The sequence below is a fragment of the Tachypleus tridentatus genome, chromosome 6 (assembly GCF_004210375.1).
Source record: "Tachypleus tridentatus isolate NWPU-2018 chromosome 6, ASM421037v1, whole genome shotgun sequence".
Lineage (NCBI taxonomy): Eukaryota > Metazoa > Arthropoda > Merostomata > Xiphosura > Limulidae > Tachypleus > Tachypleus tridentatus.
In genome coordinates, this window is record NC_134830.1 from 23,353,882 (window position 1) to 23,372,684 (window position 18,803).

The following is an 18,803-nucleotide window of genomic DNA, read 5'->3' on the forward strand; positions in this document are numbered from 1 at the left end:
GATAGAAGCATCAACTCATGCTCACATTACTCAGAGATCTAGTGATATACGTGATAGAAACATCAACTCATGCTCACATTACTCAGAGATCTAGTGATATAACTGATAGAAACATCAACTCCTGCTAAGATGTATCATTCATTATAACTGACCACAATGTCTCATACAATCAATATTCAATAAATATATTACTAATTAAAGTTAAAACAATCCAGTAACAAGTGGAAGAGCATTCTTCTTCTAGATGTAACAGCAAAATTTTTTGATAATTTGGTTTAAAATATAAACACGTTAGTTCTCGGAAACAAAGCTAGTTTAAGCGTGTTTGAGTGTGTTTTTCATATAGCAAAGTCACATCGGGTTATCTGCTCAGCCCACCGAGGGGAATCGAACCCCTGATTTTAGCGTTGTAAATCCGGAGACATACCGCTGTACTAGCGGGGGGCCCTAGTTTAAATCACCTTTTCATAAAACAAGAAAATAGCGAACCTACTACTCAAGAGTCATCAATTTAAGAACTCAAACGTTTGGAACTGAGCTGCCGCTTTAGCTTCTGAGGCATTAAGTCAAACAATTTTAAGCAACTGAAACCGAACTTTGATAAAGATCACAAAGAATGAAAACTACAAACGTACACCAGCTAAGGCTTACTGTTACCAGAAAATTCAGTACAATAATTACGATCTTTATGTTTTGTGTTTCCTAGATCATGTTTATGGACTATTAAGAAGCAAGTTCAGTTTTCAATCATGATTATCCACAAGATTTCTTCTTATCATCCATTGCGCGTATCATTACTTTCACAAACGTTCTCATCTTGATAATTCGTATAATTGGAATTTTCTTTTCTGCCAGTGTAGCTTTGTGTCAATCATTTGGTAAACGCCCTTTTCTAACCACGTGCAGTTTCTGGACTAGTAGTTTTCCACCCAACCAAATGCGTGTGTACTTCCTCTCGAGGAAGAAAAATACTCAGAGGTTACCAAAAAACAACTTGCGATTATAGCAACAGTTGACTGGTCACAACATAAAGCAGGAGCACATTAAAAACAGAAAGCTGTAGTCTCATAATTATGTAAAAAAGCAGTTTATATCTTTATAGCTGTACTGTTTAAAATTACATAATAAATACAAGGTATTATGATATTTATTGAGTTACTTTTCAACAATCTGGTGTAGTATTGTCAAATGGTGTTGTAACAACATTAAAGACATCAATTTAGTTCTGTGATGTTAACATTACAGACTTTATAAGTGTAAATGTTCAGAGTTGATCAGCATACATTCTGTGATTATGTTGTATACAACATATATAATATTTTGTAAAGTTAGGCTTAATGTAAATATGAAATTAAACATTCTATACAAATCTAAGAGTCAGTACACTAACAAAGTAGAACTGAATCATACCCTTTCATTATTGGACAGCTTATATTTCATTAACTATACGTATGTTACTCAAACTTTATTAAGCACCCACTTGTTAGATGTATTAATTAAATACATTTAAATACTTAAGTTCGGTTTAGTGCCTTAACCGTCAAACAATCAATGGCCCAATTAGCTTCTTAACCATGTTTTTTTTTATATAACATGTTTATATAACAAACTGCTTGTGTGTCCATGTTTATGTTGTTTACAAGGTCCGTAATAATGAATACGAGCCATACACAAAAATTACAAAAACAATACCATGAATAATACGATTAATACCACTAAACATTACTTAGGGTCTGTACGTGAAAATTTTATATCCAAAATGACTGATTTCACCCACTTTGTGTTCAGTTCTTTATACTGGTTGATGTAACTGGCAAAATGCGAATCACACCAGTTGTGAACAACATTAAAACAAATCGGTAATTTGAGTTAATCTGCATATCTCTACTAGAGAGAGCTTTATATCAGAATAATTCACTGAAGGAAAAAGTTTGATAATTACCAGTTGTTGACTTGAAGAATGGTTAAACCTGTATCTTGTGCCAGTTGTTTCTTTTGGTCCTCTGACGGATAAGGATGCTGAAACAAAGTGAAAATCTTACTGTATTAGGCTATAACTCCAAGGTATGACAACTTTACTTAGCTGTGTTAATTAAAGTAAATGCTAAAAATGGCATCTGTGTTTTATTTCATATAAAAGGCAAAGCTGGAATGTTTTACTCAAAGTGTTCGAAATAAGGAAATGCTATGTAATATTTAAATAAGTTATAACGGACCACAATTAGACAGTCCAAACAGACCTTTCGCTCAGTAAGATATCATTAGGTAATACTGACAGTAATTAGATGCAACACAAAGAAGCCATAGGTAGAACATTAATGTCAGTTTAGATGTATTTGATTTGAAGTATGTAAGAGTGGTTAAAGGGATTGTGGGAAAAACATGTTTAGTATCACGTGATTCTTCACCCCTTTCCCAAGACCTACGCATTCGCACTTTTTCGAGTTACGTGATTAATATGATAGCATATACTTTTTAATTGTTGGCTACAAGTTATAATATTTAACAAAGTATTTCAGGAATTGTAACTATTGTGAAGAAAACACACGAAAGAGAGAAAATGTTACTTTTTATAACCATTTCAGTTTACTAGAACTAATCTACATAAATATAATTGTACTGTTGTCTGTCCATGTAACATGGTGTGGATTGATCTTCGGTAAAATATAATTGTACTGTTGTCTGTCCATGTAACATGGGATTGATCTTCGGTAAAATATAATTGTACTGTTGTCTGTCCATGTAACATGGTGTGGATTGATCTTCGGTAAAATATAATTGTACTGTTGTCTGTCCATGTAACATGGTGTGGATTGATCTTCGGTAAAATATAATTGTACTGTTGTCTGTCCATGTAACATGGGATTGATCTTCGGTAAAATATAATTGTACTGTTGTCTGTCCATGTAACATGGGATTGATCTTCGGTAAAATATAATTGTCTGTTGTATGTCCATGTAACATGGGATTGATCTTCATGGGATTGGTAAAATATAATTGTACTGTTGTCTGTCCATGTAACATGGGATTGATCTTCGGTAAAATATAATTGTACTGTTGTTTGTCCATGTAACATGGGATTGATCTTCGGTAAAATATAATTGTCTGTTGTATGTCCATGTAACATGGGATTGATCTTCGGTAAAATATAATTGTACTGTTGTCTGTCCATGTAACATGGGATTGATCTTCGGTAAAATATAATTGTACTGTTGTTTGTCCATGTAACATGGGATTGATCTTCGGTAAAATATAATTGTACTGTTGTATGTCCATGTAACATGGGATTGATCTTCGGTATGGAGTTTTGTTAGTTCCGTACGAATAGATTTTCAGTTTTGAATTTTGTGGTTTTTGTAGACGTTTTCTACAACTATTTCATCTCTATGATTAGATCTTCACCAAATTTAATATGAAGGTTTATCAGTTCCGTAGAGAGATACATACAACAAATTGTCAGGTTTTTTTATGAGCGCTTTTGCGTTTTTTACCACTACCTCACCTTCAATAAATGGATCTTTACCAAACTTGGTATGGAGGTGCAATGGATTCTGGGGGAATTGTTTGTTTGTTTTGAATTTCGTACAAAGCTACTCGAGGGCTGTCTGCGCTAGCAGACCTCTAGTCTTACACTGCTAAATTAGGGACGGCAGCTAGTCATCACCACCCACCGCCAACTCTTGGGCTACTCTTTTACCAACGAATAGTGGGATTGACCGTCACATTATAACGCCCTCACGGCTGAAAGAGCAAGCATGTTTGGTGCGGCAGGGATTCGAACCCGCGACCCTCAAATTACGAGTCAAACGCCTTAACCCACCTGGCCACGCCGGGCCCTCTGGGGAGATGCATACAACATTTTTGTGTGTGTGTTTTGCATTTTTAATAGGCGTTTTTGCTTTTTTCTTTTACAATTACATATAAGGAAAGCTTTACATGTCATAAAATAACCTTTCATTATTCATGAATTTACATAATGTCTGTCCAGGAGACGGGTACCCCAGTTAGTAACAAAATTATTTGAAAAACAGAAACAAATTCAGTTCAAAGTGACGTCCCATCAATTTTTTTTAGGCCTAAAATCATTTTATATCTCCACACCTAAGATTTGTTACCATGGTATTTCTTCAATCAGTTTTAGACTAAACAGTTTAATAAACACTGGTCAATATAACTTTATCTTGATAACATAGGTTTATATACACTATTTTTATACTAAAATATCAAGCAAATACAAAGCATAAGGTTTTTCATGATTTCATTTAAAAGATACATACCGTGTAATTTTTTAATTAATCAACAGCATCCAGAAACGACCGTCTTGTTCCATTATATTTAAGCCAGTTACGCAAAACATACCACGAATATATTTGCTTAGCTGAATAAATAGTATTATATTCAATTTTCTTTCAGTAAGTTCACCATAAAGTTAAAAAAACGTTTCATTTTAAAAAGCATAATATCAAATGAATGTGATCTCTGTGAATAATATAAGTTGCTTCTTAATGTTGAAAAGAGTGATAATTCTTTGAAGCTTCATTATTACGTCACTGGCACTAATTCTTCGGTTGCAGAACGTCTTTACAGAACTGGTGGAGCAGCAGTTTTTATAACGCAGTCTATCCGTTTTATATAATAGTTTCATGTGTACGTTATCAACTAGAATACATTCTAGCGCAGCTGAAAATATAGTTAAAGCAAGTGTATACCCAACTAATCATTTCGTTTATTTAAAAGTGCTCATGTAAAAACTACACAAAATCCTGTCTCCTCACATCCATCTCGAATTTTTAATTGTTAGACGAGAATAAAGATAGCTAGCAGCAGCCCTCACCGCCAACTATTAGCCTACTCTAACCGAATAGTCAGATACACCCGTCACTACTAAAATGCTATGTGTGCAAAGCGAAATTTCTGGCAACAAAACACTGACCAGCGATTTTGTTTTATTGCATTCACATTTCGACCACAATAATTACTGGGCCACGCTCAGTCCTCAGCTCATGATTCAATGCTTTCTAATAATCATAACTTGTTTTAGTTTTGTTTGGTATTGACTTATGACATTAAGCATCTCTTGTTTGTCTTAGACAGTAGGCTTCGTTAAGTTATTTGTTCTGACCTGTTTATTTGGCTTATTTGTGGTCAGAAGTTAATAACAGCGAATATGCTATACATTATAAATTCGTGTTTGTAAATCTTTATTAATATGTTGCGACACTCATCCATCACGCGCAGTCCTTTCCTTTTTCTTGGTAAACCGGTTACATCCTCAAATACTGAAACTGATGTATGTGCCTGCGTATGTTTACTCACACATTCAGTTTCAGTGAACATACACATTCTCATATTGAGTTTCTCAAAGACGAGAAAAAATACCTTTTTGTCCGTGTATTCTGCAGTGTTCTATTTCACATTTATCAAACTGTTCTATTTCTTGTAGTAGAAACTTTAGCAAAGACAAGGATTGAACTACGTAACCTTTTTTTGTTATTTCGGAGAATTCTCAGGCCTTTTCGTGTCCAGCATGGATCTACCACATGTCCTTACTGTCTTGAGCTTGTAATTAATGACCATAGTTTGAGAGGTTCACGTGCTCCCCAGTCTCCCCAGCCAGCTATTAAATCCTATAAATCAAGTAACACTGGTTCAAAAGAAAGGCCACCCCCAAATCTCCCTTTGTCCTTCTTCGTTTTCCAGACAAGCATTAAAGCGCGCCTTAAGCTCCGTGTTTTTGACAGACGTTCCATTTTCTCTGCTTATACAACTGATGTTTAGGAACAGACTGTCACATGAATTTGAAACTAACGGATTTGCGCGTCATAAAACAATTATTGGTTTTACGGTATGTTTTTATTTTGAAGCAAATTTTTTTTTACATAACAGAACAATGCACCAACGACAGACACACGTATTTACATTCCAGCTTTATCTGAACAGTTTGAAAAAAAACTTACATTATTGTTAGTTTTCATTTATATAAGTTATTGGTACACGATTTATGGGATACTCATGCAGAAACTCATTGTTTTTATATTAAACGAAAACAAAATTTCTGTTCGCGATTAACACTCCTACGAAAAGACGTTTCTAGTCTTGATTTCTCCAAGCCCGTTCCCCTGGCTGTGGTTTCGCTACATAGTAGATAGGGACAGTGGGAATCACGTTAATCCATTCATTAATGGATTTAAATGGCAATTTCAGTTAAATACAAAATTATTAGCTTAATATTAATAACCTTTCAAGTTGCTCTGGGGCCTATTAGGCCCCACTTTTCGTAGGAGTGTTAAGCAGTTATTTTATTAGCTAGTGGTCTATAGCTGCTAAAAGAAAAAAATGAGATGTGAACCTAAGATATTCATACACATTTTTCCTCTATCGTTTTAAACATAAATTAAATCCAGTGAAATTTAGTTATTTTTCAAACACACGGTAAGCAAACAAGTTCTCAGCTGCATGTCGAGGTAGACTTTCTCAAAAACAAAACTTAGCGAGAAAAGTGTTTTGGAAAAGGCCAGCATTACGGTTACTTTGAGTAAAGTATGATTTTGTTCAGAGAACATTGACAGATAAACGGACAGATAAAACTATTCTTAAAGCAGACTGATATTAGGGATTAGATTGTTTAATAAATTATAATAAGTTTTTGGAAAGCACTAGGTAGCAATGTTTAAAGGAGATAATTGTATATATTAGCACATAAAGATAGCAAAAAACCTCTAAAATAAGTACAATTTTTGAGGCGCTAACGCCTTCTGGACAAACGTTATCTTTAGATGTAATATTTACTGGCAGTTGTTATTTAAAATATGAGTCATTATCGCTCCTTTTCATATGAAATAAGATTGGGCTGAAGAGAAAGTTAAGGCAATGTCCGATTGTCAGTTTCAAGCGGATTTTCACTTAATAAGTTTATTATGATCATTTTTTTCAGGTATAATGCCTGGGGATTAACACTGTTACGTAGCTGTTCTTATAGCCCTTCTGATCTCACTAATCTATACTAATGGGCTTAAGAATGGCTGCTAAGTGTATTAACTCGAAAATGGATTTATTTTATTCTAAATTCATTACGTGTAACACTACAATATCAAGTTACGTAGAATTTGCTAGAAGAGGAGAGAAAGAATGACAATGAGTGAAAGAATGACAATAAGTTAACATTTTAACGTGAGGATAAAGCAAAGAAAGCTAATAAGTAGATGGGTGAACAACCGAATACACTGTAGACCAGTTAGATGTTAGTTGATGGGATAGATGATATACAATGCTTGAGTGACAAAGAAATTGACAAAGTGGTACGCTTTGTTACACTCTAACAATTTATAACATACGACTGGCTTAACACGTCAGTTTTTTTTTCAACTTACTTTAATATTAACTAAGTCAGTTTATTAGTTATTTAATACAATATGGACTAACTTAATTTACTGTTGACAAAACTAAGCATGAGGTAATTTTATTTACTAGTGAAAATTATCTTTCATCTAATATTTTAGCTTGTGTTTTAGGATGCTCGTCTCACAATCTGTGGTTCTTTGGTTCGAGTCCCGTCATCGAAAATGCTTGTCCTATCAGCCATAGGAACGTTATAAGCGACGGGCAATCCCACTTTTCTTTGGTAAAAATTAACCCTAGAGCTGCGGAAGGTAGTGTTGATTAACTGTCCCTTTTTTAGTCTAAACTTTTAAATTAGAGATGATTAATTAACACAGAAAGCTCTTGAGCAGATTTGCACAAAATTCAGCAAACAAATTAGCTATCTTTCTAGAATACAGAACGGTTAGCTTAGATAATCCTCGAGAAGCTTTGCGCGAAATTCAACAAAAACAAACGGAAAAACCAGCGATGAAATACAATATGGATAAGCTTTATTTACCATTAACAAAAACAACTAAGTTGGCCAGTTACAAAGTTGAAGACGGACTAAGTGACTTAAGGAGAAACAAAACGGAAGATAGTTAATTCAGTTCTCTTGTGACTGAACTTAATAAAGACTAACTCAGATCACTGGTGACCGCATTTGATACGAACTAGTCAAATTTCTTATCGACAAAACTAAAAATCAACTAACACTACATACTAGCAAAATGGATAAATTTCGTTATAGCAAAATATGTTGCTATTTACCGAAAAAGAAAGGGCTCTAACTGTTATCACTCATTTGTTTATAACTATTATTGGTGGTTTCCTGCCATACGTAAAATATGGGCAGAAAACTTATTCATGTGAGAAATGTCCTAAAATCGCTAAAGGCAATTAATTGTAACACTCTCCCTATTGTACATTTTGTTTCTTGTTACATATCTAAACTATTGTTACCAATAAAGTTCATGACTTTTTGATATATTATATCATTTCACGTACAACTTAGTTTGTATTAAGTTTTATATTTTGCTGACTCCGTTTCACATGCGGACTATCTTTTTATGATTTTGAAAATGTATACAATATTATAAATTAGTAAAGTATGTGAAATAATTTTAGTTGGATTTTTTGACTGGAGGCAGTTTTAATGGACGACGTGTTATCAACTTAAAAATCTTTGAAGAATAGCCTAGTGAAAAATAACAAACTCTGTAAAAACAAACCGAGAGATATTTTATTAAAAAACTCAACGACATCATCTGCAGAGAACAACAGCAAGGCGTGATCTGAGAGCAATTTTTCATTTGAAGCCAAGATAATTACTCTGTCTGTAAACGTAAATAAATACAATACTCATAGTTTGTTACGTAAATAATAGAATATAATTTTAACCAAAGGCTCTGTCACGTGAATACCAAGAGTTTGCTTAGATCAAAAAGCGAAGATTACGAAAATGTCGTATTATTCATGATAAGTATCAAATGACAAAGTGTTATACCTTGAAAGAATGTCACATTAAAAAAATTAAAACATAATTTCCCTGAGAGTGTTGTACACTTAAGGAGTGCGACTTCTGTTAGTTTTCAAAAGGTTTCTGTTTCTTTGTTTTAAACGGAACGTTTTGAACAAACTATGGACTATTGACAGAATCATCCATTCATTCCATACCTCTGGCAGCACTGCTCCTCATTGAACAACTTTATCGAATGTTATAGCGATATTTAAAAATAACATTTATTAACCTGCTTTTATTTTCAACTGATTTTTTGTAAGACTTTTGTAAGACTTTGTAAATACCTTTGCATTGTCAAAACGTTTGGGGTCCGGCATGGCCAGGTGGTTAAAGCATTCGACTTGTAAGCTAAGAGTCGCGGGTTTGAATCCCCATCACATCAAATATGATCGCCCTTTCAGCCGTGGGAGCGTTATAATGTTACGGTTAATCCCACTATTCGTTGGTAGAAGAGTAGCCCAAGAGTTGGCGGTGGGTGGTGATGACTAGCTGCCTTCCCTCTTGTCTTACACTGTAACATTAGGGACGGCTAGCGCAGATAGCCCTCGTGTAGTTTTTCGTGAAATTTAAAACATACCAAACCAAAACGTTTAACCCCCACTGGTACAGTGTTATTGTCTACTGACTTATATTACTAGAAACGAGTTTCGATACCCGTGATGGGCAGAGCTAAGATACCTCTTTGTGTAGATATGTGCTTGACTACAAAATAGTGAAAAGTTTTAACTGTTAAATATCTCATAAACACAAGATCTGTGCAGCTGGATTTTATACATTTTCAAGAAGTAAAACTTAAAATCAATTTTCTCTACCTTCTGATAAGACGCTTCTGAAGACACACGCACAATTTTATAGGAAATTATATCAAAATCGCTTACGTAGAAAAGAGATAACGATATTTAACTATATACAGAATAAACATAGGCTTTCCTGTCACACAGGTTAAGCGCTTTATATTGGAACGACTGGACACGTGTGGTTGGGTAAAAGTAAGAAAAGATACCACGTAGAGAATATTTTGTATGCAAATAGGAAATTATGAGAGATCGAATCTCTTGTCCTACAATTGTGCACGGTTTGCAGCACCCATGAATTGAATCAACCTGTAAAACGCTCACGCGCTGATGGCTCACTACTTGCACGTGCGACGCCAGTCAAGCCATGTTAATGCATCTAGTTGATATGCATAAGTTGGCTGGTGTGTGGTTTATAGTACCTCCTCTTTTAGAACTGAGGATGATAGTTTGGTGAAATTTGCATGCGAAAACTTTCATTATAGAGAACGGATCTAGAGCTCAGAGCATCAAACATGATCCAGAAATGGAGTGTTTATACACATTCCAATTACAAGAATGTTTCTTATCAAACTATAGGTTTTTATGTGTGTTTATTCGTTTTTGTTTGTTTCATTAGTATTTACGAAGCAAATAAACTCCACCTTCGGAAAACTATTGTCAGTTTGTGCTTGATCAGCACTGTGTATTATCAACTTAAAGTAAAACGGTGCGTGTGTAGCTCCATGTGTAAAATTTAATAAAACTTTCCAATCTGTTTATTCTTTGAGGAAACATCGAATGCAACACACGGAAACAACTCATGTTTTTCGTTACAAATACTAATTTAAGAAAGTAAAAAATGAAAGCACGTGTCACAAACAAAAATTTATTTTCGAGAGATAGTTTAAGAAAACGCTTGATTTTCATTCACGTGACAATTTTCCTTTGATTTAATTTAGTTATGGAGGTTAAATTGGTCTGCTGCGAGTAGCAACCCACTCACTATTGGATCGCAAAATAGTAAAAATTCAAATACGTGTGTGTGTTTTCTTATAGCAAAGCCACATCGAGCTATCTGCTGAGTCCACCGAGGGGAATCGGGAATCGAACCCCTGAGTTTACAAGAAAATTCTTGTAACTTCGAGAAAATTCTCTATCAACTACTCAACACTGAATCTACCTGGAATGTTCTGGAAAATGGGTAAATTTGAAAATTTCATTACCCAGGTCACAAAAGCAAAGTTTGAAGAGAAAAATAGGTCTTTTCTATTTACTTTAGGCTTAAGCAATTGGGAAATAACATTTTCTGTCCAGGAACAAGAAAAAGTAAACATTTTGTTACATGGTGTTATATGTGCTTATTGTAGCTGCTTCAATTTATTATTATGATTGGTTTGTAAACGTAATCTAGAAAACACTGAGATAACGCTTTTCGTACAGTTAGTTTTATTTAAATCTTTCATTATTCTCTAATGGAATGAACTCAAACGTTTTACCCCCCAAAAAAGTTGTTTCAACTGTAAAAGTCAGTCAGTGTGTGTTTTCTTATAGCAAAGCCACATCGAGCTATCTGCTGAGTCCATCGAGGGGAATCGGGAATCGAACCCCTGATTTTAGTATTGTAACTCCGTAGATTTACCGCTGTACCAGAGGGAAACTTAAAATATGTACATATTTGTATTTCAAAAATATTTATAAAATAATGATCCGAAAACGTCTTTTAAGCACGAAAACAAAAATTAGTAAATGTAAGAGTAATATACACTTTACGTGGATCCCAGAGAAACATCTGACTGACCAGACTTTTTCGTTACTAAAATGTATTACAGTTCTTACTCACAATCATACAAAATGGCATAGGCTGTAAACATATATGAATAAGTATGTACATCCAAGTGAGAAATCTGACATCATTTGCCGATGTGACATTACAACAGCCACAGAAATTATATCCTGCTATCTTTCGACGTGTTTTGTGTCGTCCACATATGCTACCATTTAACTACAAGAAAAGCTGTTCTCGTATACGCTGTCAGACAGAAAACAGCAGATGCCAATAAAATTGTCAAAATAAAGTCTTAACAGAAATGCAAGGTTTTTAAAAGTAAAAGTATAGTTACGGACAACTTGTTTTGTTTTGTTTTCCAATATAATTCAAAGTACCATACAGAAATTTTGTTGAAAACAAATGCAGTTTTTTTTTTTTAATAAATTAATATAGCTGTGAAAATGGAATTTTGAATAGCTTTTGTTTTAAGTTGAGACATTTAAATCTTTAAACGGAAGACGACAATGACATACTGATATACGAAGGATACAAGTGTTATTGGGTGAGACATGTAAAAACTAAAGACTCTCTTTCTGTTAGTGAAATCTGTTATATAAGAATTATGACGAATGCATTTACTTTTTCTGAGGTTTTGCTTTATATCCTATGAGAGCTTTTAACCAAATGAACAGGATTTTAGTAAATGGTCATCGCGTTATTGTTTGCCATTTCTTTATTCTGATGACCGTTTGTAAATAAGCAAAATGATAACTTGGGATAATCAATATTTATATCGTGAGGAGTGAAGATTTTCCTCTGGAAATAACCATGAGTCAATAATTATGCCTTATCGAGGTAATGTCATCGTGAATAATTATGCCTTATCGAGGTAATGTCATCGTCAATAATTATGCCTTATCGAGGTAACGTCATCGTCAATAATCATGTCTTATAGAGGTAATGTCATCGTCAATAATCATGTCTTATATAGATAATGTCACCTTTTGATTTATATGGACAATTTATAAGAATATCTGTTACCTAAAAGTGAAACATATAAAATATATAACAAATAAAATAAATAAAGGTGAAGTAACACATACAGACGTCGTACGACCTCAATCAATAGTTCGAAGGTTAACCCTTCTGTCTCTTTTTGGATGTTTTGATACTTACGAAAGGTTACGGTTTATAGAGTGCTTGAGTGAGTTATTTATTTATAAAAGTTAATGTTGCATAGTGAGACATATAACATTAAGTGTGTTAATGTTGCACAGTGAGACATATAACATTAAGTGTGTTAATGTTGCATAGTGAGACATATAACATTAAGTGTTTTAATGTTGCATAGTGAGACATATAACATTAGGTTTGTTAATGTTGCATAGTGAGACATATAACATTAAGTGTGTTAATGTTGCACAGTGAGACATATAACATTAAGTGTGTTAATGTTGCACAGTGAGACATATAACATTAAGTGTGTTAATGTTGCATAGTGAGACATATAACATTAGGTTTGTTAATGTTGCATAATGAGACATATAACATTAGGTTTGTTAATGTTGAATAGTGAGACATATAACATTAGGTTTGTTAATGTTGAATAGTGAGACATATAACATTAGGTTTGTTAATGTTGCATAGTGAGACATATAACATTAGGTATATTAATGTTGCATAGTGAGACATATAACATTAAGTGTTTTAATGTTGCATACTGAGACATATAACATTAGGTGTGTTAATGTTGCATAGTGAGACATATAACATTAGGTATATTAATGTTGCATAATAAGACATATAACATTAGGTTTGTTAATGTTGAATAGTGAGACATATAACATTAGGTTTGTTAATGTTGCACAGTGAGACATATAACATTAAGTGTGTTAATGTTGCATAGTGAGACATATAACATTAGGTATATTAATGTTGCATAATGAGACATATAACATTAGGTTTGTTAATGTTGAATAGTGAAACATATAACATTAGGTTTGTTAATGTTGAATAGTGAGACATATAACATTAGGTTTGTTAATGTTGCATAGTGAGACATATAACATTAGGTATATTAATGTTGCATAGTGAGACATATAACATTAAGTGTTTTAATGTTGCATAGTGAGACATATAACATTATGGTGTGAGTTAATGTTGCATAAGTGAGACATATAACATTAGGTATATTAATGTTGCATAGTGAGACATATAACATTAGGTATGTTAATGTTGCATAGTGAGACATATAACATTAGGTTTGTTAATGTTGAATAGTGAGACATATAACATTAGGTATATTAATGTTGCATAGTGAGACATATAACATTAGGTATATTAATGTTGCATAGTGAGACATATAACATTAGGTATATTAATGTTGCATAGTGAGACATATAACATTAGGTATATTAATGTTGCATAGTGAGACATATAACATTAGGTATATTAATGTTTCATAGTGAGACATATAACATTAGGTATCTTAATGTTGCATAGTGAGACATATAACATTAGGTTTGTTAATGTTGAATAGTGAGACATATAACATTAGGTTTGTTAATGTTGAATAGTGAGACATATAACATTAGGTTTGTTAATGTTGAATAGTGAGACATATAACATTAGGTTTTATTAAAGTGCACTTACATTATCACATTTTTTCACTACTTATTCATGTTTTAGTTTCCTCATTTCATCTTTAATATTCTCATTATTTCAATAACGCAGTCCATATTCTGTTTATATTCGTCAGAAAAACCTTCAATTGTGTTATTAATAAACTTAAATCGTCTGTCTTCAATTCTGTCGTTGATTCAAAAATAAAGAACCACTACAATAAGTTTTGGCTCGGCATGGCCAGTTGATTAAGGCACTCGACTCATAATCCGAGGTTCGCGGGTTCGACTCCCTGTCGCACTAAACATGCTCGCCCTTTCAGCCGTGGGGGCGTTATATAGTTACGGTCAATCCCATTATTCATTGGTAAAAGAGTAACCCAAGACTTGGCTGTGGGTGGTGATGAACAGCTGCCTTCTCTCTAGTCTTACCCTGCTAAATTAGGGACGGCTAGCGCAGGTAACCCTCATGTAGCTTTGCGCGAAATTTAAAACAAACAAAACATATTTTCGATTTTGATATTTTTCTGGAGGGTTTGTGCTGTTAATACTATGATATTACCGATTTTTTTGAATATGTAATTTGGCAGCTGCATATAAATACGTTTTAGTGATGATAACTGACAACATAATACTAGAAGATGCACACGCGCCCCCATCCAGTAGCACAGCGGTATGTCTGCAGATTCACACCGCTAAAAACCGGGTTTTGATACCAGTGGTGGAAAGAGCACAGATAGTCCATTGTAAAGCTATGTGCTTAACTCTTAACAAGAAAGAACACGCGTAATTGAAACATGAAATTATGGGATGGACGTACAAACGTACCATTTTCAAACTTTACTTATTTTGTCTTACTGCTTTTAGTGAATCATAATTTTATACTGAAATGGATCTATAAACATAAAATCGATTTTCATTGGATTTAAGAGGTTATCCAGTGTCGGGTTTTGGGTAATTTCGAGGCACGTTTTTCAATTTTCTTTTAAGGAGCACAAAATGTGTTTTAACACGACAACAACAAACATATCGATTTTCCGATATATATATATGTATGTGTGTAAACTGATCGATACTAGTGGTAACGTTGCTGAACCTTACACGTAGGCCCCTCAAGGGCACGTGGTAAGGACGCTTGACTCATAATTTCAGGGTCGCGGGTTCGAATCCCCGTTACTTCAAACATATTCGTCCTTTCAGCCGTGAGGGCGTAATAATATAACGGTCAATCCCACTATACGTTGGTGAAGGAGTAGCCCAAGAGTTGGCGGTGAGTGATGACTAACTTCCTTCCCTCTGATCTTACACTGCTAAATTAGGGACGGCTAGGACAGATAGCACTCGTGTAGCTTTGCACGAATTTCAAACCAAACCTACAGACATATATGAATATCAGTATACATTATAATACTCATTGAATGACAAGATAAAACTTTTAACGTAGAAGATTCATCGAAGTCCATCTGGGTCCGATCAGCACTTGAAACACATGTTTCTGAACTGTGATGTACAAAATTAGTTGTGGGTCCATAACTCTGTTGGCTGCAGGGTCTATAATAAATTATAAGTCAAACAAACATTTTGACAGTACCACCAATTTTGCAGTAATCCTTCACTAATTACTAGTGAGGTTCTCTTGGGTATTTTGTATTGATTTTATTCAGTAGTTTGGGACAGCTCTTTGTACTGAATGTGGTAAGCGTCAAAAACGTAAAATTATTCAATATAACGTAAAACATGTGAATCCCCCCTACGCCATGACAATAGGTAATTTGAGGGTTAAGTTTACAAACACGTTTGTATATTCTCAGATTTAAAATTAGGGCAATTTACTTAACTGCGTGCTATGTAAACAACAACATTTCATATTTCTGTTGTAAAGGTTAAATTAAGCCTGTCGCTGTGGCATTCAATATCAGATACGGTCATAACGTCTGTGTTACACACAGTCAGAAAGAAGAAAGACTGTTTAATTTTCATTTAAAGACAAAAGATGCTACTGAACTTGTATCGGCAAAGCATCATCAAGTGATAAACAGAACGCCTGAACTTAAATGTAAATAAATAAAACAAGTTCGTCACATGCTTTTACTGCATCTGTTCTGTATTAGTGGACGATTCTGTTTGTTTGTTTTGAATTTCGCGCAAAGCTACACGAGGGCTATATGTTTCTATCCGTCCTTAATTTAGTAGTGTAACACTAGAGGGAAGACAGCTAGTCATCACCACCCACCGCCAACTCTTGAGCTACTCTTTTACCAACGGATAGTGGGATTCACCGTCACATTATAACGCCCCCACAGTTGAAAGGTCGAGCATGTTTGGTGCGACGGGGATTCGAACCCACAACCCTCAGATTATGAGTCGAACGCCGTAACTAATTTCGCCATGCCGGTCCGCCTGTAGAGAAAGAAAAGCTTATAACGTTATATTATAATAGTAATAATAGTGTAAAAACACTGTGTTTAAAGAATATCCCAAGCAATAATTCAAAAATACAAAACCATGTTTATTTGTATGATTTATAGGCATACGTGAAAGTTTATATGATACATAATTATCTTGTTTAGATTTTCTAAACTGACCACCCAGTTTCAGTGATTTTTGTTCCCATTGAACGAAATCTTTAACTAACGAAGCATTTTGTTTGTAGTATTAAAACTGACGCAAATTTCCATATTAGGGTTAGTGTGTCAAGATGTAGGTTCCTATCCTTGCAGTCCGATTTGGACTGTTCCGATACCAAATGTTTCACGAGCAAGTCAACCTTGAGGTGCACACAGCTCTTCCGGAAAGTTACTCTTTGAGCTTGGGATGTGTATATGCAGGACTTTGCCCATCACTTATTGAAGAGGGAAGGGTGTAACCACTGGGGTGTGAAGAAGAGTACTGCTAATCTCCCCCAAGCCAGCTAACCCTAATCCTGAACATAGTGTCTGCCCGACTACCCGTGATAATCCTTCTGTTGTTGTGATTCACACAGCTACGCGCGCGTGTGTGTTAGAAAGCAAAAGAAAAGAGCAGTCGTGAGGGTATTATACGAGAGTAATTTCTAAAATAGGATCAGAGTTCAGATGTGCTGGAAAAGGTCATTACAATAATGATACAAATCTCTTATTCTTCTGTATTATACGCGGTTTTACAGTTAGATGACTCTCACTATACTAAAACTCCGTTAGAAGGCTTAAAAGCTGCCATATTGTAGAACAGAGTCAAGGGTGTTTATTCGTATACTTCTATTGAAAAGAAAACTATTATGTTTCTGTGTATAAATCTAACTGTGCTGTGAGCTAGAACGATGCTATTTTTGAAATATGAAGTAGGCTTAATAACTATGCGGCTTTGTAAAATAATATATGTTGTTTAATGTCGCCAAGAAAGCAATGGATCAGAATATTCGAAAAGCGGTGGCGTTTTTTTTTGAGGGGGGGCACTTTTTAAGCGTTTACGTAAGGTTTGGTTCGTTGATAGTACGTTACTTGGGTTGTTTCGTCAGTAACGTAGCTTCAATAGTTGAACTACCTTAAGGAATGAACACTATAAACCTTTTAGTTCACTGTTTGTTCTCCATTTGATTCATTTCGAGGAGCCGTTAGCCTTGTTTAACGGCAGACGCGTCCGTAACCAAAATGCGCTTCAAACAACAGTTCTTCAGGGCTCTCTCCTGCTGCCTCCCAGTTTTGATGCGGCTTTAATCGGGAAAATGCCAGCAACCATATTACAGATCCAATCGGCGCCGGGACAAAAACGCTGATGTCCAAACTAATGCAATTACAGACGAAGTGAACGCTTTCTCTAATCGCGCGACACTAGAGGGAGACGAAACGCACAGAATAGAGCTCAAAACCTCGTTTGATCCGATCATATTAGCTACAACAATTAAGAATCGCAGTAAGCTCTAGCCTCACATACACAGCAGTTGATTAGGTTTACTAGGCCTAACTTTCAAGGGGAGTGGAGATGGAAAAAATATTCGAATTGACGACTGATATTGTTTGTTTGTTTTTTAAACTGAATTCGTTAAATTCGTAAACATGTAGATTAATACAAGTTACATCGATTCTGAAATACTGATATACTTTCAGCATGTGTGCACCTGTAACTTAGCCCCCCAGCGGTATGTCTCCGGAATTACAACGCTAAAATCAGGGGTTCGATTCCACTCGGTGGGCTGAGCAGATAGCCCATTGTGGCTTTGCTATAAGAAAACGCACACAAACACCTATAACTTAAGGTGTGCATGTTACTGAAAATGCAGAATAATGGACGCGCAAAATGCTTCCGTAAAGTTATATATTTTGGACGAAAAAAAATGATCCAGAATGAAGTATTTGGAAAATGCTACGTAATGTAGGGACAAGCGATTGTAAAAGAAACGAAGAAAAAGGACCAACATTTCAGTTACGCAAGCGTTCAGAACCAACCCAACTATTGTAGACTCTCATGTCATCTCAGAGCTCTTTGTTTTCTGTCCTATGTAGTCCTTCGGTGAGACAACTGTGAGTAAACAGTTACAACACTAGAACCTAGTGTTCGATTTCTCGATGTTCAGATAATCCCTTGTGGGTTTTTTTTTTAACAAACATCAATCGTCCTAAAATGTAAATGCATCGTATAGTTGATAAATTTACAATAGTAGACTATCATGTCAGTATTTTCATGTTTTCTATCACATAGCTGAAATATTCTGCAGACATCACAGTAGTGTGGTTCGAGGACTGTAGTTGTTACATTAGAACAATAAAACACGAAACGTT

The 18,803-nt window shown here is 34.7% G+C and overlaps 1 protein-coding gene across 2 annotated transcripts in view; it reads right to left on the reverse strand.

The window, feature by feature from the left end:
- The window catches only part of LOC143252093 (homeobox protein Meis1-like), a 215,083-nt gene that overhangs the window by 50,177 nt on the left and 146,103 nt on the right, over positions 1-18,803 (reverse strand). For both annotated transcript variants that reach the window (XM_076503713.1, XM_076503712.1), the window contains one exon: positions 1,943-2,019. In XM_076503713.1, coding sequence (XP_076359828.1) covers positions 1,943-2,019 — 77 coding nt within the window. The remainder of the gene's footprint in view (positions 1-1,942; positions 2,020-18,803) is intronic.